The sequence below is a fragment of the Haliaeetus leucocephalus genome, unplaced genomic scaffold (assembly GCF_000737465.1).
Source record: "Haliaeetus leucocephalus isolate CR32 unplaced genomic scaffold, Haliaeetus_leucocephalus-4.0 Scaffold992, whole genome shotgun sequence".
Lineage (NCBI taxonomy): Eukaryota > Metazoa > Chordata > Aves > Accipitriformes > Accipitridae > Haliaeetus > Haliaeetus leucocephalus.
The window spans coordinates 1,707,571-1,731,658 of record NW_010973428.1 but is presented as its reverse complement, the minus strand read 5'-3'; the positions used below and the strand labels follow the sequence as shown (position 1 = coordinate 1,731,658).

The following is a 24,088-nucleotide window of genomic DNA, read 5'->3' as shown; positions in this document are numbered from 1 at the left end:
GTAGTATTTGAACACATTTTAATGATTAAAGAAGAAGCCAGCTAAAGCATGTGTGTTTGGATGGGGAAAATCATATCTGATGATCAGCACTCTGTCTAGATGGTCTTAACAGCATGTTGTACCTCCTGGCATTTTTGTGTCAACAGTCCTTATGTCAGCCATCAACATTTTGTACAGACTGCTTATGGTCTGTTATTGTCATGTGGAATGCATTAACTCTGAGGTAGTCTGACCTAGTGGAAAAGTGAAAAGTCACACCTGCCTCGTTTCTGATAAGTAACTGACACCACTTAGAGCAGGGCTACAATGTACTGATTAGTTACTGTGTTCTGCTTAATCAGGTTTTATATATTGGGTATGGTTATAGGTCACTTAGAGTAGGTGTGCTGTAAATTTTGGAAATTACTGGGACAGGAAAATGTGAATGTTTGGTGACATATTGCTATTTTATAAGTCAAGTAAATATTGGGGGTAGGGAGAAACAAAAAACAAACCACCAAACCCAAGAAAACTTAATATGAAGTTTCTTGCTCTAAACTACAGTACCCTGGAGGCTGTGTGACCTGCCCCACCTGCTTTGCAGAAAAGAATTTCTTGTACAAACTCCCTAAACGAAAAGAAACCCATTAAACAAACCAGTAATAGGGATAATATTTTCAGTTTAAGCTGCACATTCTTTAGTGTGCTCGTTATGGACCATATTTTTTGTTTGCCTATTGCCTTGTGAATTTCAGTTCCAAAAGTTGACACTTAAAATTAGCACTACAGGGTTTTTTGTAATTCCTATATTCTGTTATTCAATAGCACTACACATCACTGTATGGCAGTATTATTTAAACAAAAAATGACTATTTTTTTATGAAGTCTTGAGAGTATTTTAATTTGGAATAGACAAATGTTACTCTTTGCAAATTTTAGAAGTGAACTTTGCTTGTATTGTAAGATATGCCATACTGTCTAGTAAAGTTTAATGGATAAGTGATATTGCTAAGTCCCATCTGTCTCTGTGACAGGTAGTTAAATATCAGTTTTAAATTCTTTGAACAAGTTATGGGGTTTTTTGTGGATCCAAGGGCAAAAAAGTCTACAAGGTTAACACAGAGTACACTGAATGTGATTGAGTGGAGAGTGAAGAATGCACATCTGATTTTAAATATGTGACGTATTAGGGGTATAAATATGTAATTATTGGATTTTCACCTTATAAAAAATTTTTTTTTTTCCCTTTTTTGCCTAACTATTGGTCAGTTTTAAACTACAGAGTTCAGAATATTACCCTTGTTTCCCTTGCATGCAGAGGAGCACAACGTAATGTGTTCTGGCTTGTAAAACATTCCAAAGACTGTTGTCATATTAATAACATTATTGTACGTTTTTTTGCTTTCATGCCATTACAATTTCTCATACATTGAGTCCACTATATTGCTATATTATTTTGCCAGGATAGCCATTAGAGAAGACTTTAAAAAGCAGATTAACCAACCAACAATTCCATTCCCTCTGACCCTCAAAATGAACCCCTCTCTTCCTCTCAGACTCGCAATTTAATGAAGTAGTTGCTCAGAAAAGGTCAGGGGTTGTCAGACTTGGAGACTGATAATGATTTCGGAAGAATACACACTTAGCACTGAAGGACTTCTGAAAGAAAGGCTTTCATTGGTGTAGGTTTGAAACCATTCTTGCTGTTTGTGTACTCCTATGTCTGTGGTAGTGCATGCTTCTTCAAATAAATAAAAGCTGTAAGCTTTCAGGGAGGAGTGATAGGTGTTTGGCAAAATGTCACCACTTCTATGATTGAAAAGATAACTTTCCTCCTGTTAGCCTTGCCCAGGGAAGCAACAAAAGAAGCACTAACTGTTTTAAGGTCTGGTATGCCTTTTAGGGTTGTCGACACCTGCTCAATAGATTGACAATGAATTTCCTGCAGTAAAACATTTGTCATAGGTCTCTAAGCATCTGTCAAACACATTGCATGTTGTTCCTGACTTGCTTCCATTTAAACTTGTGATTTAATGATTGTGAGCCCTCTTGCCCACTTCTAAACTTTTTAACTACCCAGTAAGTTGCTTGCTGTGGCTCTGTGCAGGGAATGAATTCTGAAACATCTGCTTCCATCTCCATTTACAGTTATGTGGCAAATGGCATGATGGCAATTAAATAACCCTGGAAAACTAGTCACATCTTTCCTGCAGATATGTAAAGTGACTGTATTCATTTCTAAAAACTGTAGAAATTATGTAGTGATAAACTTAACGCATTTAGACAAACTGGACTGACAAATTAAGTTTTCACTTCCCAGGGAGAATTTAAGAGTAATGTCTTGACTGATGGCAGGTTTTGGGTTTTTCTCTTGCAGCTAGTGAGAGAGTGTAAAGAGGTTCTGAAGGGTGGCCTGTTAATGAAGCAATATTACCAGTTTATGTTACGTGAGGTGTTAGATGACTTACAAAAGATTGATTGCAACATTGATTCTTTTGAAGAGGACCTGCATAAAATGTTAATGGTAAGCTGCAAAAAGGAGAAAATATTTGGAGATCTAGTAAGTGTATTAATCTGAATACTGCTAATAGAAATCTGTTGTCCCTGTTGGGTATAGGTCTTGCTTTCTTTTTTTTTCTTTCTTTTTTCTTTTTTTTATGTTGTGCTACTTCAACATAATTTTATTGTTTTAGTGGACTTGTAAAGGTAACACAATAGTCATTGCCATTTAGCAATACTGTTTTTTGTTTACTGGACTGTGGTACAGTAGTATACTTGTAAATTGCCTGTATTTATGACAAAATGGTTCATATGTAGAAATGTAAATTCCATACATTTAAACTAAACTTTTAATATTTAATACTGTTAGTATTGAATAAAAAAAAAATACAATTGTTTGACTAACATCATGTCTTAATATCTTGGTATTGCATTCATCCATTAATGATACCTTAGTGTTAATGTGTATTCATTATTGCAATAAGTTAAATACAAAGAAGTATTTTCAAGACAAGCACTTGGCCTCTCTGAAAGATATTAAATTAAATATTAAGTAAATTTAGTTTAAATTACATTCCCTTGCATGTGACTGATTTTTATTCTTTTGTGAGTTGTTTGAGCTTTGTCCTCACTATTGTGGCCCCCCCCCCCCCCAAGATACACCTCAGTACCTCATCACTACTGTCGTCAGCAGAGCTGTTGGTACCATCTGTTGCTAAGTATGCATGGATTTTCCTATTACATGCTTTTCATAGCATACAGTGGTGAAACTATATTGTTTTAACTAAAGTTTCTGATGCTGTGTGCCTGCCTTCATCTCCATCTGAAATGTCTAGAAACTTCCAGCAGAAATGACCTGGCTAGATGAAAGGGAAATGGTTCATCTTGTCCATTTTGAAATTCCTTACCTGGTGGTTTTTGTTTTGGTTTTTTTTAGGTAGCTGTAATGTTTTTGTGCTTTGAGGCAAGAGGTTGAACTTTGGCAGCAGTTTCAGTTGTATAAGGGTTTTGCTTTTTGTGGGTCTTGAAAGGGGTGGTAACAAGACTGTGTAAATAGGAATAAATATATTGGACTTCAAAGAATCACAGTTTGCGCCTATTCAGAGTTGCAGGTTTGTGTAGCACCAGGAGCAGGGGAGAAAGATTGGATGAATGGTCAAGACTGTCAGAAGACTGGGACAGCTGGGCAAAGAGAGCTGAAGAGATGATGTGGACTGGAAATAGGGATAGGGAAAACTTGTATGAAATCAGAAGGTTAAGGCAGGATTAATGAGGGGTGAGAGGTGGAACTTACTGTCTTTTCCTATGGACTCCTTGTATAGGCAGGCAAGGTAGCTAAGAGGAGTACTGGAAGAGAAATTAGGCTGAGAGTGAAAGGTGAATTAAATAAAGTCAAGAATGGGGCTATGGTCTGAGACTACCAAAACACAGTACCTACTTAATCCAGAGTAGAGTTTTAAGGTTTTCCATATCTACTCTGCTCTTGTGAGACCCCACCTGGAGTACTGCGTTCAGCTGTGGGGCCCCCAGCATAAGAAAGACATGGATCTGCTCGAGCGGATCCAGAGGAGGGCCATGAAGATGATCAGAGGGCTGGAGCACCTCTCCTGTGAAGACAGGCTGAGAGAGTTGGTGGTGTTCAGCCTGGAGAAGAGAAGGCTCCGGGGAGACCTTACAGCAGCCTTCCAGTACCTACAGGGGGCCTACAGGAAAGATGGGCAGGGACTTTGTACAAGGGCATGTAGTGATAGGACGAGGGATAATGGCTTTAAACTGAAACAGGGTAGATTTAGACTAGGTACAAGGAAGAGATTCTTCACTGTGAGGATGGTGAGGCACTGGAACAGGTTGCCCAGAGAAGCTGTGGATGCCCCATCCCTGGAAGTGTTCAAGGCCAGGTTGGATGGGGCTTTGAGCAACCTGGTCTAGTGGAAGGTGTCCCTGCTCATGGCAGGGGGGTTGGAACTAGATGATCTTTAAGGTCCTTTCCAACCCAAATCATTCAGTGGTTCTATGTCCTAGGTCCAAAAATACCTGTGGTCAATGGGAAGTGTCTTAACCATTTCCGAGGAGGGACATTGCTTGATGTTAGGGATTATTGAACTAAAACAAATTGCAGCCATGTTTTTTGCATTCAGTATGATCCTAAAGGGCCGATGTTTGAAGAAGAATTGTACTTACCTGGATTTTTATGTTGGTTTAAAACAATAATAATTAAATAAAGGTGAGAGAGAAGACTTGATATAAAGGAACACAAGGTATAATGCATAATCTGAGAAGCCTGTTCACTGCACTTATCCGTATCCAGGAGGATATGTTCAGATAAAACCTTTCAGAGTAATCCAGTTAATAAAAGATATAGAGACTGTTTTTCAGTAGTTCAGCTTTAAAAACTCTGGCCACTGTGGGTATTCACTGATACAATGGTGAATAGCAGCACAGCAAGTGAGGTGGTGATACTGTCAGTATTTTCAGAAGAGTATAATGGAGACATAGTATTTAATACTTCAGTAGCACTTTCTACTTCCTGAGCCATAAATTGCAGCTTTAGAGTGGAAACATGTAGCTCATTTTCAGTCATAACAAATGAAAAATGTTGTAGAAATAGATTCTACAAATTGTATAATACTGAGATTGTTTGTTGATTTGAGAAGTTACAATCCTTAGTTACATGTTGTGTAACAATTTCTGTTTAAATTATCTCTTTCCGTGTACAGGTTTACTTTGATTATATGCGAAGCTGGATCCAAATGCTACAGCAGTTACCTCAAGCATCTCATAGTTTAAAAAATCTGTTGGAGGAGGAATGGAATTTCACCAAAGAAATAACTCCTTATATAAGAGGGGGCGAAGCTCAAGCTGGAAAACTATTCTGGTAGCTTTTATTTAATTACTCTGCTGATGGTGTTGATTTGTACCAGATATGTATTCAAGTCGGCACTTGTTCAGGGTTCCCATGTTGGGCTTCTTGAGGCCTCAGTAAGCAGCTGATAGCTTTTGTGAATTTATGGATTATTACAATGACTGTAGCTGTAGGATGCAGTAACTGCAGATTGCTCTTACTCTAGCTATAACAGGAATGACTGCTTCTATGGAAAGTTCCCATTCCTCCTAGCCCCGTGCGCGTAGAGTAACTGAGGGCCCCCAAGATGCTGCTTGTTTCTGCAGGCGGACTTGGCAACGCGGCTCTCTTGCATTGGACAGAGTAGGAAGAAGTTTAAGGTGCCATGCTACCTGAATAAGACTCTGAAGTTCCACCATTTCTGTTGCTACAGTGATATTGCAGGAATGCTGCTGAAATCTACAGGAATATTTTTAGATTCTGGACTACAAGACAGTTGTGATGAATTTTGGGCCAGTGCCGATGACAGTACTGCATCAGATGAAATCAGGTATTAAGCCATTTGGCTTAATAATAACAAACACACTTACTCATGTTTCTATACCCCTGACAGGTACATACTGCATTTTATTTCTTAGAATGAAAACTTCATAAATAAATGCAAGACTCCATAGACTTTATTGCTAATATTTCTGTATGCAGTAATAATGAACCATCATTTTGTTCATTTGAAGCCTAATAACCTTTTTAATTCAGGGTATCAGAGATTGTTTATGTAATGTTCTTTAAATTCAGTTTTTATATCCTTATTAAAAATGTGCCTGCTTGTCAGTCAGCTGCTTGTAAATATCTTTACTATGTTCTTTCTATTGATATATATGTAAATAATTCTTACTTTCTAGTAGCTGTATAAATGCAGTATGATTTATTAAAATGTTGTCATTTCATTCTTACTAATGTTTCAGGAGGTCTGTTATAGAGACCAGCCGAGCACTCAAAGAGCTGTTTCATGAAGCTAGAGAAAGGGCCTCCAAAGCTCTTGGTTTTGCTAAAATGCTGAGGAAAGTAAGTTAAGAGTAGATTCTCATCTTATTTATATGCTTTAAATAAATTTAGTCTGAAAGCATATTCTTTTGTTTTGTCATTATTTGTAGGACCTTGAAATAGCAGCAGAATTTGCATTGTCAGCCCCTGTGCGAGATCTTCTGAACGCTCTGAAAACAAAAGAGTATGTGAAGGTAAATTCAGTTTAGAGGCATGAAAGTGGAGTGGGGATGCTAAGCAAAATGTCAAAGGATATTTATTGGCATACTTTCAGGTTTTTAATGTGGCATCTATATCTCAACATATTTTAAATGTCATGTATTTAATATTGAATTATGGAAGTCAAGTTATTTTCTGTATCTGTGTTTATGTGAGTGAGAATGCTAGTCTCTGGTTTGGGAAATCAGTGTCTAATTCCTTGTCTTCACAAAGATTCTCTTTGTGACTCTAGGAGAAGCCTTTTTGCTTTAATAGTACTTCCTCATTTGTGAGAGGGGAGTAATAACACTTAGTAGGGAGAGTTATGAAAAATAAACGCTTTGAAGTTTTGACGTAAACAGATACATCAGTAAATGGACATGTTTAAGTAGATAATCTCAAACTATGGACCTGTGTTTTTTGTGTGCTTTTATAAAGCAACAATATTGTAGTGGAGGTCCGCTCTAGCGAGCTTTCTTGAAAGCACTAAGTATGTGAGAAATGCAGGGACTGTGTTCTGTTCCAGAATAACTGTTGCTAGAAAACTGTTGTACAGCAAATGTAGGTTAAACTCTCAGTGCCTGATATTTACTGCACTATAAATTCCAACATTTATGGTTTTGCACTTTATCCCTTAAAAATTCCTAGGTTAACAAGTCTTTATTGCAGTTTGAATTTAAGTAAATCAATTGGTTCAACAGATTAAATTTATTTGGATCTGCTGTTCTTTTTTGTCCTTTCATACACTTATTATATATAATTCCCAACTGGGAAATAATCTACTAACTTTTGCATGACAAAATTCTTGTTAGATTGATATAAACGATTGCTAAAAGTAGAAATTGGTTCAAGGAGAGACTGACAAGTTCATAGGAGAGAAATTCATAAAGGGATGTTAAATATATGGATGAAACATCTGGATCAGCAGGACATCAGTGGGAAAATAGGGAATTCAGTGTATGTTTACTTTTTAAAAATATTTTTCCCCAAGTATCCACTCTTGGCTGCTTTAAGACACGATATTAAATTCAGTAGATCTTTTACTTAAAGATAGCATCACTGTTCTTATGCATGTGTTTTGAAGAAAAAAATTTAATCTTGAGTTTGAAAAATCTGTGTGAGCACATGGTTTAAATAATCTAGATAGATTATTTCGATCTCAGGATTTATCCCTCTTCATCTATTACTTCTCCCCTTTTTTTCACCACTCAAAATGACACACATTTTGGTGATTAACACTTCATGTACTGGCACCCTAACGTTGTGTAGGGAGTTTAAATTTTTAATGGCTTTTTCAATCAGATGCTCATTAGTTTTGGGAAACTACTTTAGCTTTCAATAACAACCATCTAGTTTTTTACATTGACCTATAGATTATAATGGTTTTAATTATAGAATGTGGCTGCCTAATGGTAAGAACGTTGAGTACAGTGTTTTGTCTTAGCTTGATGACATCAGACTCTGAAAAGAGAGAATTAAAACTTCACTGTAAGTCAGTTACCTCATGTCAAATCACAGGTATCAACTATTTTACTGTTTTCACAGTCTGATTTTGGTGCCTGACTTGGTTAAAGTATTGTTAACAATGTGACAGATACAATGCAGAAATAGTTTTTAAGTAGTATTTTATTAAAAGAGAACACCCTTATCGGACTTAATTAATCTCTCTTTCATGAGTAGTAAAAGAATAACTGATACTTTTTTTAGCCATATTTTTGCTTACTCTTATCTTTTGTAGCCATTGAGAAATGTTATGTAGTTTCTTAGAGATCCTGAAGGTATTTTTTTTCTTTTAATATTCCAATCTTAAAAATGTGTGCTTCATAAGTCTTAAATTAGTGTTTACTAATTTACTTTTTAAAATATGTGTGTGTATATATATTTTATACATACATATACACACATATAGTTTATATGTGAAATCAGACATTTCTGTAACAAAATTCCTTTAGAAGAATGTGTAGAAGGATCAATTGAAGGTACAAGGAAAGATGTCACTGAAAGTTGGTGATCTAGTGGATTTCAAGACAAATGATTTCTTATAATGCACTTTGACTTTTAGTGCAAAAATGGCTGCATGTATTGTTTTAGTATGTACATAGCACAGCTGTTTAAGATGGAAACCCTCCCTGATGCTTAAGTGAGATGACATATATCTATTTTATCTGTTTCATGTATCATAGAAGACAGTGAGATTTGCTCATTCAGTATATTTATATTTTTTTCTACAGGTGCAAATCCCTGGACTCGAGAGTTTACAAGTATTTGTACCAAATAGTATTGCAGGGGAAAAATCTGTGATTTTGCAGCTCCTCAATGCAGCTGCTGGAAAGGATTGCTCAAAGGATTCAGATGAGGTTGCGTATGAAGCTTATTTACTAATGACCAAACATAGTGATAAAGACCGTGAATTAGATGACAGCTGGAGCTCATGGGAAGGTCAGCCAGTCAAAGTAGTGCCACAAGTAGAAACTGTTGATACACTACGCACCATGCAGGTGGGTTGTTTGGGGTTTTTGGTTTCTTTTTTCGCTGTTTATGTGATCTCCACACTTCTGTGAATGCTTATCCTTTCAGATTAACCACAGTGAGTGGCATGTCTCCTTTTATATGTAATAAAAAGTTACATTTAAGGATAGGATTGATTCTTAGTTATGTTAATACAGGTATTAAATGGATTTTAGCATTTCTTAAAAGGATTAATCTCTACAATGTGCATTTTTCAGGGTTGGACTTTGATAATAAAGAGATAGTTTCAATATCTAGTTGGGTGGTCAGCATCAGAAGTGTGGATAGGACTTGAAAACTGTACATTTTATTAAGAAGTCACGAGTCTCCAAGAGCGTGTGGCAGTTGAGTGCTTTCCACACACAGAGGCATGAAACCAGTTACTTTTGATCTTGGATGAATTGTGACATTTAAAATTAAATTTCTGTGGAAGCTACTGGATGTTCAACAGTTCTGCAGGAAGAAATCTTTCCAGTCATACTTTCCTTCATCCCAAGCCAACAGGGATTCCCTGCCAGCAGTTCTGCTACGCTCTAGCAACTGAGCCAGCTGCAGCTCCCTGCCCCTCCTGTTCTCATATCTTTATGTTAAGCTAAGTGAGTTTTCCTTTTGGCATGTCATGCAGTTCCTTGGATCTGTACCATAAATGGGCTCTACTGTCTATGGACAAAGTGACTTTCCATGTCATTCTGCCTGGCCTCTAGTATTCAGAGGGCTCTAGCAATTACAGGCAGTTGAAAAAGTCACTCCTGTACATACTGCTGTTTTTAACGTGTAAGCATGTTACTTCTTGTTTGTCTGTTGTCCAGACTAACAATGGAAAAAACAGCCTTTGATTAAGTCTTTAGAATTTCATTGGACTTCTGTCAAAGTTAGCATTTTGTTCAGAAAATGAAAACAGCAAAAGATGGAATTTAGTTTGCAGATGGTATTCTATCTGACATATGTAAGTGCACATAAAACACTGTGTCTTTGTGTATGTGGTTATACGTGTATATGTATAACACTGTTTATTAATTTTTACAATCCAATATTGAAGGGTTAGGAAGTAAAAATCCTTCAGAAAGATTGTGTCCTGTAAATAAACATGTTTTGATTGCAAACTAGAGAAAATGTAAGGTGTTATTTAAAAGATGCTCATAAAATAGAAGAATCCCATCAACATGTAAAGAATTTTGAGCATGAAAATATTCTTTGGGGATGAGGTATTGGAAATCAGGATGAAGTAGGTCTTGTTTTGTGAGTAACTTGTTGCAGATGCATTGTCTGTAGTTTGAAATCAACAGATTTCATGTATGTGACTCATAGTGCCACAGCAAAGGCAATACCATCTGTGACTGTGTACTTTTATAGACTTCTGCAATATCAGAGCTCTGGTTTCCAAAACATATTCTTACATTTTAATAATTTTCAAAATTTGAGCAAATACTGTGTGGTAAATTTATGGCTTTCCCTGTTCAGTAGTAGGTTTTGCCCTGAAGTGTATTGCATTACTTGGATGAAACCTGCTTACTTACGTGATGGATTTTACCTCCATCTGCTTTGAGAAAATATAATTCTTTTGCTTAGATGCTGCCTTTCTGTGTGTAACTGTTCTGAAGACAATTTAAACACAGTGTTTCCTAAACCTTTCCAGAAGTGAAAAGAAGTATATTCCCCTTGAAAACTTGCTGTGGCATTTGCGCTAATAGAGTTCTGCTCATAAGATGAGAGTTCATCAAGTTCAGTTGCCAGATCAAGCTTTTCTGCCAGCACCAAGCTTTTAATGAATAGTGACAAGACAGGTCCTTCATATTTTAGAATTAAAAAAATAACCATTTGGAATTTGCTGATATGGGACATGTTTTTACAGAGAGGATTTTGTTTATAAGAACTAGTGGTACCTTGTATTCCTAGGTTGATAACCTCCTCCTTGTAGTCATTCAATCTGCCCACCTTGTGAGTCAGAGAAAAGCTTTCCAGCAGTCTATTGAAGGGCTCGTATCTCTGCACCAGGAACAGACATCCAGCCAACCAGTCATTGCCAAAGCTCTACAACAGCTCAAGGTAAGCAGTTTTTGAGATTATCTCAGTCAAAGTTGATGGTTCTTCGCTCACTGATAAGTAAAAACATGTAAGGAGACTTAGTTGCAATGCTAATGACATATTCTGCAATTGTAATTTATGCAACCTCTGTGGACTTTACTTTCATTACAATTTTCATTCCGTTTTTGCAAAGGATTTGTGAGTGTATTTTTGAGCAAGACTGGTGCAAGCATTTTTGCACTGCTAAGTGGGAAACAATTCTGTAATGCAATAGAAGTGTTAATAGCAACAGAATAAATACAACTTTGTATGACAACACTATTGAATTGAAAGAAATTGTTTGATTTTTTTAAAAAAAAATTCTATCAAAATCCATCTGCAAGAAAATCCACTGTCTGCAAGAAACAACATTTTTTTTTTTCCCCCGTATTTGGAGAAGATGGCTGCTTTGTGATGTAAAAGTAGGTAGGTCTCTCTCTGTTTTTTTGCTCTTGTTTTGGTGTGGGTGGGGTTTTGGTTTTTTTGCTGTTGTGTGTTTTTTGTTGGATGAGGGTTTTCTTTGGTGTTTTTTTGGTTTTTTTGTTGGTTTTTTGGAGGACCGAGAAAAGCAAAGATTTGTTAAGTTGAAGTTGCAGTATTAGGTCCCTGCGTTTCCCCCCGAGTTCAATAGAAGCTGTGTCCAGATACCAGGGTGAAGTACAACCAAAGGCTTGGTCACAGTACAGATAATAAAACTCATTTTCACTTTTCCTGTCTGTCTGGTTTTGGTTGGGGTTTTTTGTTTGGTTGTTTTTTTTCTCCCTTCACTGTCTTTATTTTTAAAGTTAATCTTACTCAAGCGAAAAAACTTCATTATGATACTTCAGTTAATTAGAAGACTTGCTTAGTTCAACTGCTGGAAAGTGGTTTTCCAAGACTGAATGAATTGTGATGGCATTAAAGTACATTTCCATTTAAAATAATGTAATTGTTAGATTTGTGTTTGCCTTAGTCTTGTCAACTGTAGAATATAAATAATAATTTGATGCCCCCCCCATCCCTTTTTGTTGTTGTTACTCAGAGTGATGCATTACAGCTATGCAATAAGATAAGCAGTGCCATTGATAGAGTTGATCACATGTTCACATCTGAGTTTGATGCTGAAGTTGATGAATCTGAATCTGCCACTTTGCAGCAATACTATCGGGAAGCCATGATTCAGGGTTATAATTTTGGGTTTGAGGTAAGGAAACAAAAACTTAATGGCAGGTTTGTCTTGTAGTTTTGGTAAGAACCAATTGAAATTTCTGGGTTTGCATTGGTGCAAATAAGGTAACTCTAACTCTGTGGAAATATGAAGAATTCTAGCAGAACATCATAAAAATATGTGTTGCTGCAGAAATGTTACGTGAAAATGATTGAAAAAGAACAGATAGATCTCTTAAGTTCAGACTCCAATTACCAATGCCTGGAACTCTAAAAAGCTTTAAGAACTTGATGATTTCAGGTATAGCCTTGTAGGCTCTGCAACTTGGCAGCATTTTAGATGAAATCAGAAATATCCTTTGATATTGAATGTCATTGTGAAACTTGGCTTCTCACAGTTTTTTCAGCCTAGAATAGCATAATACTGTAATATGAGCCATTCTTTCAAAGTTTGTGGTGGTTCTTTAATGCGGTGCATGTAGCTTTTGAGAGCCTGCCTTAAAGTGCTGATGAGGAAATGTCATGTTCAGATGTTTTCAGTATACTGTTTCACTACTTGATTCCTGTGAGCTTTGTAAAAATTTTTTAAGATTGTATCATACCCTAACATACTTCTAAGGATAGTCTTCTAAAAAACAGCTGGTATTTCTGTTTAATTTTTTAAATGTACATATATGAACTCCTTTATCCCCTAATGTTACCTGCAATATAACTAAAAATAAACACTACTTTGTGGTTCAATCTCTGATTGCAGAACTGAGCATTTATGTAGGATGTTCCTTAAATGACGTGTATGCTGTTAAACATCAGCACATGCCCATATACACACAGGAATGCAATATGGCTCAAGTGCTGCCTCTCACTACAATACATTTTGTATTGTATACTTTTTCATGTTTTTTTTTCTATAAATATGTGACTGTTTGCATAAAATCATTTTGTCTAAGAACAGGATGTGACTGTTATCATACTGTAAAGTTTTGTTAGCCTGCAAATACTCCAGAGGCTATTGCAAACGGTATTTTTGTTCTTATTAATATGTGAAAAGTAATCTTTAGTTTCTTACAGTACCATAAAGAAGTTGTTCGTCTGATGTCTGGAGAATTCAGGCAGAAAATTGGAGACAAGTATATCAGCTTTGCCAGAAAATGGATGAATTATGTGCTAACAAAATGTGAGAGTGGCCGAGGCACTCGACCCAGGTAACAGCCAACTTGTTACTGCTACAGTAGTTTGTGTTTAAATACCATGCAGGACTTTTCACAGTGTGAATAATGCTTTATTGTTTAGAAGTAGTTTCTTCTGAACTATTGATGCTTCTGGCTCTTAAATTTTGAAAGTAATTTGCATACTAAATGCATAAAGCCAAATGAACACTTCAGCTGCTTAGCAGAAGATTTTGTGGAACATTTTGCTTCATGTTAGCTGACAGAAAATGGGAAGAAAGAGTGGAGGTTGTTGGATCCAGACAATTAAAAGACTTTAGATAAGGGTCATTAGATTGGAACAAAAGTGCTATGTGATCAGGAGTCAATAAAGATTGCAGAATATGCAACAGTCATTCTCTGGGTGTTCTACAGAGAAAGCAGTGTTATTTTGTGCCAGTTGAGGAAACAATGTATGTATGGAAGCTTTAGCCTGCTATAGAAGTTCTTCTATTAGTCCTTTCTGAAAGCATCTAAAGTAAGGCCCACAGATGAGGAAGAAGTGTTTTGACTCTGCTGAAAATTCTTCAGTTTTATGATTACAGTAATGCATGCATTTATGGAGGTTTTTTGTTGTAGTCCGAAGTACTTTCTGTCTGTTGACAGTAGTGTTGTGCACAGTGATCTCTCAAATTGTGCTTACAGTCCGTGCTATGAAACTCTACTGCTGGGCGCTAACGAAAAAAGTTAAAGTTACATCACTTTGAGGATGTAAACAGAGGAACTGAGAAACTGGCTCAAGCAGAATGATACCGTTACTTGCCTTATTTAGCTGGTTTTGCAGCATTTTGCAGCTAGCATATCAGAAATTTAATAGAACTCTTTTGCATTAAAATAGGTGCCCTATTGTCCTGGTTTCAGCTGGGATGTAGTTAACTGTCTTCCTAGTAGCTGGTACAGTGCTATGTTTTGAGTTCAGTATGAGAAGAATGTTGATAACACTGATGTTTTCAGTTGTTGCTCAGTAGTGTTTAGACTAGAGTCAAGGATTTTTCAGCTTCTCACGCCCAGCCAGGGCACGTGACCCAAACTGGCCACCAGTGTATTCCATACCATGGGACGTCCCCTCTAGTTTAGGAACTGGGTGGGAAGTGGGGGCCAGGGATTCGCCGCTCGGGGACTGGCTGGGTGTCGGTCGGTGGGTGGTGAGCAATTGCCCTGCGCATCATTTGTATATTCCAATCCTTTTATTACTACTGTTGTCATTTTATTAGTGTTATCATTATCATTATTAGTTTCTTCTTTTCTGTTCTATTAAATCGTTCTTATCTCAACCCAGGAGTTTTACTTCTTTTCATGTTTTTCTCCCCCATCCCACTGGATGGGGGGGGGGGAGTGAGTGAGCGGCTGCGTGGTGCTTAGTTGCTGGCTGGGATTAAACCACGACACCTATATTGATCTGTGCTAGCAGATTACACATCAGTGACAGTTTTGTTTCCTTAAAGTATAGGGGTGATCAGTCCGTCCTGGAGGTGGTTTGTTCTGCTTGCTGGAAGGAGAGGAGGACAGAGTGGGTAGGCTGAACCATCTTTGGATAGGCTAGTTAGCTTGCTGTGCTTATCTTAAAAAAACAAAAGGACCACACACATCCCCACCCCCCAAAATCAGAACAACTTCAAAGGCTTTTTTTAAGTATGTTAACAGCAAAAGGAGGACTTAAGATGACATTGGTCCATTACTCGATGAGATTGGTCACCTCACAAATAGGGACAAAGATAAAGCAGAGACATTTAATACCTGCTTTGCCTCTGTCTTTAACACAAATGATGGGTCCTAGGACCGCTGGAGCCCGGGGCTGGAGGACGACAACTAGGGGAGTGATAAGCTCCTGGCTGACTTTCAACTTGTACAAGATTTGCTGCTGCAATGGGATGCATGCAAATCTATGGGGCCTGATCGAATTCATTCCAAGGTACTGAAGAAGTTGGTCAATATTATTGCAAGACTTCTCTGTTAGTTATCGATGGTCTTGGGAATCTGGAGAGGTCCCCCTTGACTGGAAGCTAGCAAATGTTACTCCAATTTTCAAGATGGGCAAGAAGGAAGACCCTGGTAATTATAGGCTTGTCAGTCTCACTTCAGTTCCTGGTAAAATTATGGAGAAGATTATTCTCGGAGTTACTGAAAAACATTTCAGAGACAATGTAGTCATCAAAGTCAACACGGGTTCATGGAGGGCAAGCTGCGCCTTACTAGCTATCCTTTCATGACAAGGTTACCCGCCTAGTGGATGAAGAGAAGGCAGTGGATGTGGTTGGTTTTTGTGGTGTGATTTTTGTTCTTGTTTTTTTTAATTATTATTTTAGCAAAGCTTTTGATACTGTTTCTCACAACATCCTTCTGGACAAAATGTCCAGTATACAGCTGGACATGTGCACAATATAATGGGTGAACAATTGGCTGAAGGGTTGGGCTCCAAGAGCTGGAGTAAATGGGGTAACATCCGGCTGGCAGCCAGTCACTGGGGTGTTTTCCAGGGCTCAATTAAGGGCTGGTTCTCTTCGATGTTTTTATCAATGATCTGGACACAGGAGTTGAGTACATACTTAGTAAGTTTGCCAATGATACTAAATTAGGAGGAGCCGTTGATTCCCTTGAGGGTACAGAGGCCTTACAGAGAGAACTTGATAGATTACAAGTGCTGGGCAATCACCAACCTTATGAAATTTAACAAGGACAAATGCCAGATTTTGCAACAGGGAAGGTGTAATCCTGGATGTATGTATAGATCAGGGCCAAGAGATTGGATCCGCTGGAGAAGGGGATCTTGGGGTTCTGGTTGACGGTAAGCTCTATGTGAGTCAACAGTGTGCCCTGGTGGTGAAAAGGATCAACCATATCCTGGGGTGCCTTAGGCACATTATAGCTAACCAGTTGAAAAAAGTGATTGTCCCACCATACTTGGCATTGGCACAGCCTCGTCTTGAGTACTCCATGCAGTTTTGGGCTCCACAATGTAAGAAGGAGGTAAAAATATTACAGTGTGCCTAGAGAAGGTCAATGAAGATGGTGAAAGGACTGGAGGGCAAGACTTAATGAGGAGTGGTTGAGGATACTAGGTTTGCTCAGCTTAGAGAAGAGGACCCTGAGGGATGACCTCATTGCTGTCTACAACTTCCTCATGAGGGGAAGCGGAGAGGGAGGCACTGATCTCTTCTCTGCAGTGTCCGGTGATAGGACGTGAGGGACCAGCTTAAAGCTGTGTGAGGGGAAGTTCAGGTTGGATATTAGGAAAAAGTTCTTCACTGAGAACGTGGTCAAGTGCTGGAACAAGCTCCCCAGGGAATTGGTCACGGCCCCAGCCAGGCCTGTCAGTGTTCAAGAAGCATTTGGACAATGCTCTTAGATACTCAGTTTAACTTTTAGGTTGCATCAGGAGTTGGACATGATGATTCTCGTGGGGCTCTTCCAAGTCAGGATATCCTGTGATTCTGCTTGCATTTTGTAGGTTGCAGCTGCTAATTCTAGTAGGTCTAAGAGGAGGCAGTGGAGGGAGAGCAGGTGGCTGAAGACACAACTTGCTTTAGCCAAGCTACTTACTTGCTTTACTTTACCGATCTAGGCGCTGAAACCACTGATGCCCAGTTACTGCTGATCAGATAGACAGGAAATCATTAGTACTCTTTTGATCTTGTTTCAGAAGGGAAATTTAGGCAGGGAACATAGTGGTTTGGCTTGTTGCTTTGAAATGTAGTGTGAGTTGATGAGATGATACGGTTCCTGAAGATAGCACATATAGGGGTTGAGGTATATAGCACGACCTGCTCACTTTATTTGGCAGTGTCCTTGCTATAATCAGACTTTATCTGAATATAAGTCGGCAAGTATTAATATAAGCTAAATATTTTACCTCTTATATATTAATCAATTTTCTTAGAAAGATTTTATCATATTTTCCAGAGGAAAAATAATTAACTGCCATTTACTGTTCTTGGATGTTGTTGAAGCTCTTGCAATGGCTTTAGCCGAAGAGCAATTCATTTTCTCTTTTCTTTTTCTTTGAGATAGGTGGGCAACTCAAGGTTTTGATTTTCTTCAAGCCATTGAGCCAGCATTTATTTCCGCTCTCCCAGAAGATGACTTCTTGGTATGGAATAAGTTATTCTGCTTGTTGTTTATTTCTAAATGCTTGTGAAGCTATCAACATATGTTTTCGGGGATGTTTTTTATAAAACGATGTCTGAATACAGATGCTGTTCTGAAACAATTGCTGTTGTATATAACTGTTGATGTTGATATCTCTTCAGTTTGTAAGATTCTGAATAGAGTAAGTTTGTGACCATTGGCATTAATGTTTTCAAATTGCTGACAGGTTGCTGGTACTGTCCTGGGAGGCTATCTCCCTTTGCTCTTGGGAAAGTTGACAGCAACTTTTCTACCGAGTTGCAATTTATAGTTGTCATAATACATTTCTGAATATAAGCTTCTGAGGCTTAGTTAGCGCTTAGAGTTCATTTATGGGTATGAATACAAAATCACAATTGTTTAAAGGTATTTCCTCAAATTGTGCAATGTGAAGCAGACTTTAAAGCATCTTTCTTGTGTTATTACTGTGGAAAAAAAAGTAGACTAAAACTGGCTTTTTTGTGTGCTCTGCCTTCCTCCTTTTCCTGTGGAAATAAAATTCTGAGAATTTATTTCTCTGATCTTGGTACAGTCCTACAGAGAAGTGAAAGCACAGTTGCCACAAAATAGCAGAATGTGAGTGTCAGCACCTCTGACTTTTATTAATTTAAAGATGGATTATGAAATACCAACCACATTAATCTTCTGTAATACACTAATGATATAGTTTAGTCTTTTTCACATATATTTTTATCAAGAGCTCTGAAATAAATTATGTTTTAGTCCCACGTGTGTGTTGCTGGGAAGGGGTTGTCTGCCTAAATGAGAGAGTTAAGCTTGTATTTGAAATACACTGATACTTTAGCTTTAGGAAGTAGTTCCTCAACTTAATTTATTTGCTTTGACGCAGTTTCTAAAACAGACTTTGAACAAGTGAGAGAGAAAGGGGGGATCCCAAAACCTTAACTGCATTTCTGAACTTCTGCTTTCTTAAACTGGATTTCAGTTTTGGAGAGCATCACTTGAAGTCACTTTCATTAATCCGACTCCTATATAACACAGGTCATGAGCCCACAGCATTTTGCCTAGAAATGCCTGTGTCAATCCTAATATCTTACTTAGATAATACCCGATGCCACAGAAGAATGGTGGTCTAGATCTAAGGCTCTAGTTTTAAAGCTGAGATTCTAGCTCAATCTGGGTTGGTAAAATATGCCAATCACAGGCTAAACACATATTTCCCCGGTCTTCACTAAGTCTTTGAATTTCTGCAAGAAATTTTGGCTAATCTGAATGACTGGTATATAGAAGCAGCCTTCATAGCAGCTATACCAAAGAACATAATTTCAATTCTTTATTGTGAAGATATGTTTTATACCTGATGTTCTGACAAGTAAATTGAACCAGAGGAAGATTTAATAACTTGTCTGAGGTTACATATACAGTGAATAGTACACATAGTAATTAAACGCAGATTGCCTGAGCCCCAGTTCAGTGGTGTAACTATCAAACACCCTTTCATGAAAGTTTTGCTAACTTCAAGGGTAGATAAGGGAAGTGAATTTCTTCTAATATGCAGTGCTTCATATTTGTTGGTTTACAGGCTTTTGTCTTGTGATTCAGGCCATCATACTCACCAGGTTTTTTGGGGTGTTTCTTCTTGGGGTGGGGAGAGGGAGGGCAGAGGAGGTTGTTGCAGCTTTTTCCAGCAAGCTTGATTTTTAATTTCATTAACAATGGATATTTTCAAGTTCCACTAGCTTTATATTATGAAATGTTTTATTTGATATATCATTGTTCAGTTCCTACGGTTATGTAATTTTGACAAGGTCAAAAGGCAAGACAAGACTAAGACTTCCTAGCTTAAAAAAAAAAAATCAACAAAGTCAAAACCCTAATGTGGGTCCAAAAGTTTAATATAATTGGTAGAATGTAGGGGTGTTTACTTGACAGATTACATATTTAACCAGTGTCATTTTATTACTGTGAGCTTTACCATATGGCTATCAACTCTCTTTTAACATAAAACATCACAACTTTTTCTGTTTGTCTTTTCTAGAGTTTACAAGCTCTGATGAATGAGTGCATTGGCCATGTTATTGGAAAACCTCACAGTCCTGTTACAGGTTTGTACCTTGGTAAGGCAGAAGTTACTGGCATTTGTTGTGGAGCTTTGCTGCTATTGTTACAGAAGTTTGATTGTAAAGTAGTTTTAAAATGCTGGAAATACCAATAAAAGTATTTTTAAGCTTTTTGTGGTTGTTGATTTAACCATTATTGCCTGAGAAAGTGTAAATACATGGTGGTTTTACTCAAGAAACTTAAAAGCTCTACAGATGCTTTCCTTGGATTTTGTGCTTGAATTCCGATGAAGTCTTGCAGATCTTCTGGTAAAGGATTGTGATTTTTAAAGGTTGGGTAAAGAAGTGATTATAACTTTAAGGAGGCAGTTACAGCTCCCTCTCACAAAATTTCATTGTGGCACTGCAGATATTTACACTTCTGACGGACTTTAGATTATTGAGGTACAGAGGAGTTATACCTGGGGGCTTGATGATAGAGCTGTGGGAAATAGTTCTCCAATATCGCAAAATTTGTCATAGTGTAAAAAATATCTTTGGCCTTAGAGTGAAATCACCATATGTCATTGTTTTTCTTGAGAAAACGATGTTGCCTCAGCTCTGTTTCCCTTTTACATATCTCTTTCTCAGCACTGTTTCTCTCTTCCTCCTCCCAAGTCCATTGACTGGTTTAACTTTTAGAATACCACGTCGTCGTCTTTTCTTTCTCCTGATGTCCGCTTCCTGGACAGGGTTAATGACAGATGACATGAAGGGAGGGTAATTTGACTCAGGCAAGAGAGAGGTTTTTCAGTATTTCAGGGAAGTTTCAATTTTGATATAATTTTGATGAGAAACTCTTATAGCTGAGAAACCTTTCACAATGAAAGTCAGTCCAATCCTTTGGAAAGAAGCATAGTCTAAAATAAATTTTAGCCAAATTCTGTACTGTGATGTAAAACCTGTACATTCGCTTTTGGCACTGTTGTTCAGAGGAGGGCCCATTTTAGGTAAATCAGTAGCATGATGATCCCAAAGTACTGAAACTCTTATAAATGCTATTGCAGACACAGCAGATCACACAAACTAAATTGCTTGACAGCTTTTGGCTCAGAGCATGGGGAGGGGGTGGCACAGGTGGATGGTGCAGATTTGAACAGCAGGCTGAAACTTTAATACGTGTGAAATAAATGTAACTAAACAAAAACTGTATCTTGGCTGCAGATACTGCCCTTTCTATCTCATGATCAGGAGAAAAATAAGAATTCCTAGTTCCATTTGCATACCATGTTGAAGGACTTAAACCCACTGTGATCTTTACCTCTTTTCCCAAAGCTGAGGATCCAGTTGTGTTCATGCTGCTGCCTGTAGGCACATAGCTGGGCGTCTCCTGGTGTTTTATCCTGTCTTTTTGCTTTGTGAAACAGCCTATGTCCAACTCAAGTGGGTTAGGTTCTGCCTTCTGGGTCTTCTGCTTGTGTCCTTGTGAATTATAACAGGACAATTAACACCTAGCCCTGGCATCTTTTACTTGCCCTGGTCGTGGGAAGAAGGCAGAAACTCACTGATTAACCTAGCCTGGCAGAAAGTACTAACTCATGTTTTGATGGGCAATCTTGCGATGTGACTGCCACAGTATTTTTCTGGCTAATTAAGGAGGGATTGAGGGAAAAGGAAGATGCTTCAGACTATTCATATGGGCACTGAATGAACTAGGCACGAGGACGATGATGGCTCCTTTAGGTTTGACCCTGTCCCTTTGTACCACTTATAAGGGCAGACTATCATGAGGGACATTAGCATGGGTAAAACTGTCATATGTGAGTTTTTTCCCCAGCTCATTTTGTTTTCTGTTATTGGCTGAGAAAACTAATTGTGATGCAAAAGGAACATGATAACGCTGTTTGCTTTTTAACTATTATTTGGTTTGTTATTTTGCAATAAGATAACAAATCATCTTTAATCTGTGAAGTTGAAATAATGAAGATGTGTACTTACTTCACTAAAACTACATCTTCTAATTGCTAGTTTTTAATTCTGTGGAGAATTTTCATTATTTTACAGATGAGTTCCGTGATAAAATAACATAAATAACATTAATACGTACAATTGATTTATTTAAAATTGGAATAATTTTTATTTTTCTTAAAGGATAAGAAAATATGTGCCAGTTCACACTTAACACTGTAAAATAGGAATTCGTTTTAATTTTGTGTCTTGAAATGGCCCTAACAGAGTTTTTCTGACGTCTGAGTAAACGTGCTACCTTTTTATGTTTGCAGCTATTCATCGAAACAGTCCCCGTCCTGTAAAAGTACCTCGGTGCCATAGTGATCCACCAAATCCTCATCTTATCATACCCACGCCTGAAGGCTTCAGGTATTTAGCATTAGTACAGAGTTCTAAACTGGTTTATCCTCTCTTGGCTATGCTGACTGTCAGTGAGTGGAACACCTTTTCTTTCCTGTTGAGGGCAAAGCAGGTAGCAAAAATTAGCATGTTAGTGATCTGAATTTTATTGACGTGCTTTTAAGGACTATGGTTTCTTTTTCACCCCCCCTTTATTTTACAGTTGTTATTGGTGCATGCTTTCTCACTTTGAAGTCATTCTTACCCCCTTTGTCTTTCCCGAGAACAATGTTTCACTGTAACAAGCTTTAATGCAGTGAAAACTGCTCATTAACAAGACTTTTATTTCCTTCCCCACTTTGAATGTCTGCTTACATGCCCGTGACAGTGCTTTCTGTAGTTTAGCATAGATGAGACTTAAAAATGTAGCATTCTGGAATATGGTGGCATTTCTGCATCATTACCAATCTGCTGTGAAGAGGCTTAAAACGATGGATGGTTTTGTTTCCCTTTGAAAGAGCTGACATGAGAATTAATGCTAAAATAGTTTTTAAAAATTTCAAAATGAACTTTGCCATGCGTATTTTTATACAGAGGGCCTTATTTTTCAAGAAGATCAGCACAGTGTCAAACTTTACACTTGAATTTTATTTTTTTTTGAAGTTGCTTAGCTGTTGGCAGAAACTAGTACTACTCTAAAGATTTGGAGATTTTTATTTTGAAGATTATTATTGTACATGTTGACAGCCCATAAGCTTCTGAGACACAGAATTATTCCACATAAAACTCTTTATATACTTGAAAAACTTTTTAAAATCAGGCCTCATTATGCACACCGCAAAATTTTATTTTTAAAATAAACTTTCAAATCCATACTTTTTAAAAATTGTTTCCTAAGTTTTTTTTCTTGCCACAGCACACGGAGTGTCCCTTGTGATGCACGGAACCATTGCAGCGTTGCTGTCAGTCGCCCCGCTCCCGTCGGTAGCGACTCAGCTCAACCCAAACCTGTCAGCAGTGCAAATGATACCAGGTAGCTCCACTCCATGATGTAGCAGCCTCATTCTACTTACATCACCCATATAACTGTTTCCGCGTACTTGTATCCTAGTAGATCATTTGCACCGTGCTTTTCCGTCCCATCATGTCTTCCGCTGGCTCTGTCATTCATGTTTGACTTGAGCAAAATCTTAGGTCTTAGATGATTAAGACCACTTTCAGATTTAAAAGGTCTGAACAGTGTGATAGTTAAAGCATGCAGTTCTGACGTAGATCACAAATTTGCTCAATAAAAATGTCCATGAAGTTAACGTATGCCAGTCAGTTCATTGATATAACTTTACTAAACAATTAGTATTGATAACTAACACTTTGCACGAAGATGACTGTAACATGCAAACAAGCCCGAGGATTTAATATTTTTTTTTATGTTAGCTAACAGTTTTGGTATTGTTATTGTCTGCCATATATATTTTGAAATACTATATAGAGGCAAACACAAAATTAAACACATAAGACTTCAGGAGGGTTTTTTTAATTTCTTGCTACATCTTTGGCTTCTTAGGGTTGTGCAGAAGAAACTTAATATGAAAGAAACCATTTCTGTATTCCTGTATAAGGATGTGTAACAGAAACCATACCTGTATCATCTGTTTGCTGAGGTCACGAGTGAATTTTTTGGCAGACCTATGTTAGTATCTTTCTTGCTTTTTGGCTTCTGATTTGGCCGTTGTATTTCAGACTGTTGGGTTCTTTCTTCCCATACTACAGTCAGACCATTGACATGTCTCCCAGGTTCTCTAAACTTACTCCCCGCCCCCCCCCCCCCCCCCCCCGCCCACACTCCTAATTGTAAAAATCCTACTATTCACACAGTGATATTATCTTAGGGTTTATAAATAGCTTTTTGGATTCTCATTTCTACTGCAGAGTACCAAAAGCTGTCTTGTACAAGAGATTCGTATGAATGGAGACACATGATCTGACTGTATCACACAGCTGTAGAGAAAACAAAGAACAGGTAGTGAAGGAACAACAGATTGCTGGTGACCAAAGTAAACTTAGATATGACTTGATTATGAATCATTTATTTTTTTAATAAATAATTTTCAGTTGTTAGCCAGCAAACC

The 24,088-nt window shown here is 37.6% G+C and overlaps 1 protein-coding gene across 1 annotated transcript in view; it reads left to right on the top strand.

Moving 5' to 3' along the window:
* Positions 1-24,088, top strand: part of MAP3K4 (mitogen-activated protein kinase kinase kinase 4) — a 75,425-nt gene that overhangs the window by 30,783 nt on the left and 20,554 nt on the right. Inside the window, exons 5-17 of the mRNA XM_010584481.1 lie at positions 2,357-2,503; positions 5,196-5,353; positions 5,754-5,870; positions 6,286-6,385; positions 6,475-6,558; positions 8,794-9,060; positions 10,967-11,116; positions 12,156-12,317; positions 13,349-13,482; positions 17,494-17,572; positions 19,610-19,688; positions 21,893-21,989; positions 22,876-22,992. Of these exons, the coding sequence (XP_010582783.1) occupies positions 2,357-2,503; positions 5,196-5,353; positions 5,754-5,870; positions 6,286-6,385; positions 6,475-6,558; positions 8,794-9,060; positions 10,967-11,116; positions 12,156-12,317; positions 13,349-13,482; positions 17,494-17,572; positions 19,610-19,688; positions 21,893-21,989; positions 22,876-22,992 (1,691 nt within the window). The remainder of the gene's footprint in view (positions 1-2,356; positions 2,504-5,195; positions 5,354-5,753; positions 5,871-6,285; positions 6,386-6,474; positions 6,559-8,793; positions 9,061-10,966; positions 11,117-12,155; positions 12,318-13,348; positions 13,483-17,493; positions 17,573-19,609; positions 19,689-21,892; positions 21,990-22,875; positions 22,993-24,088) is intronic.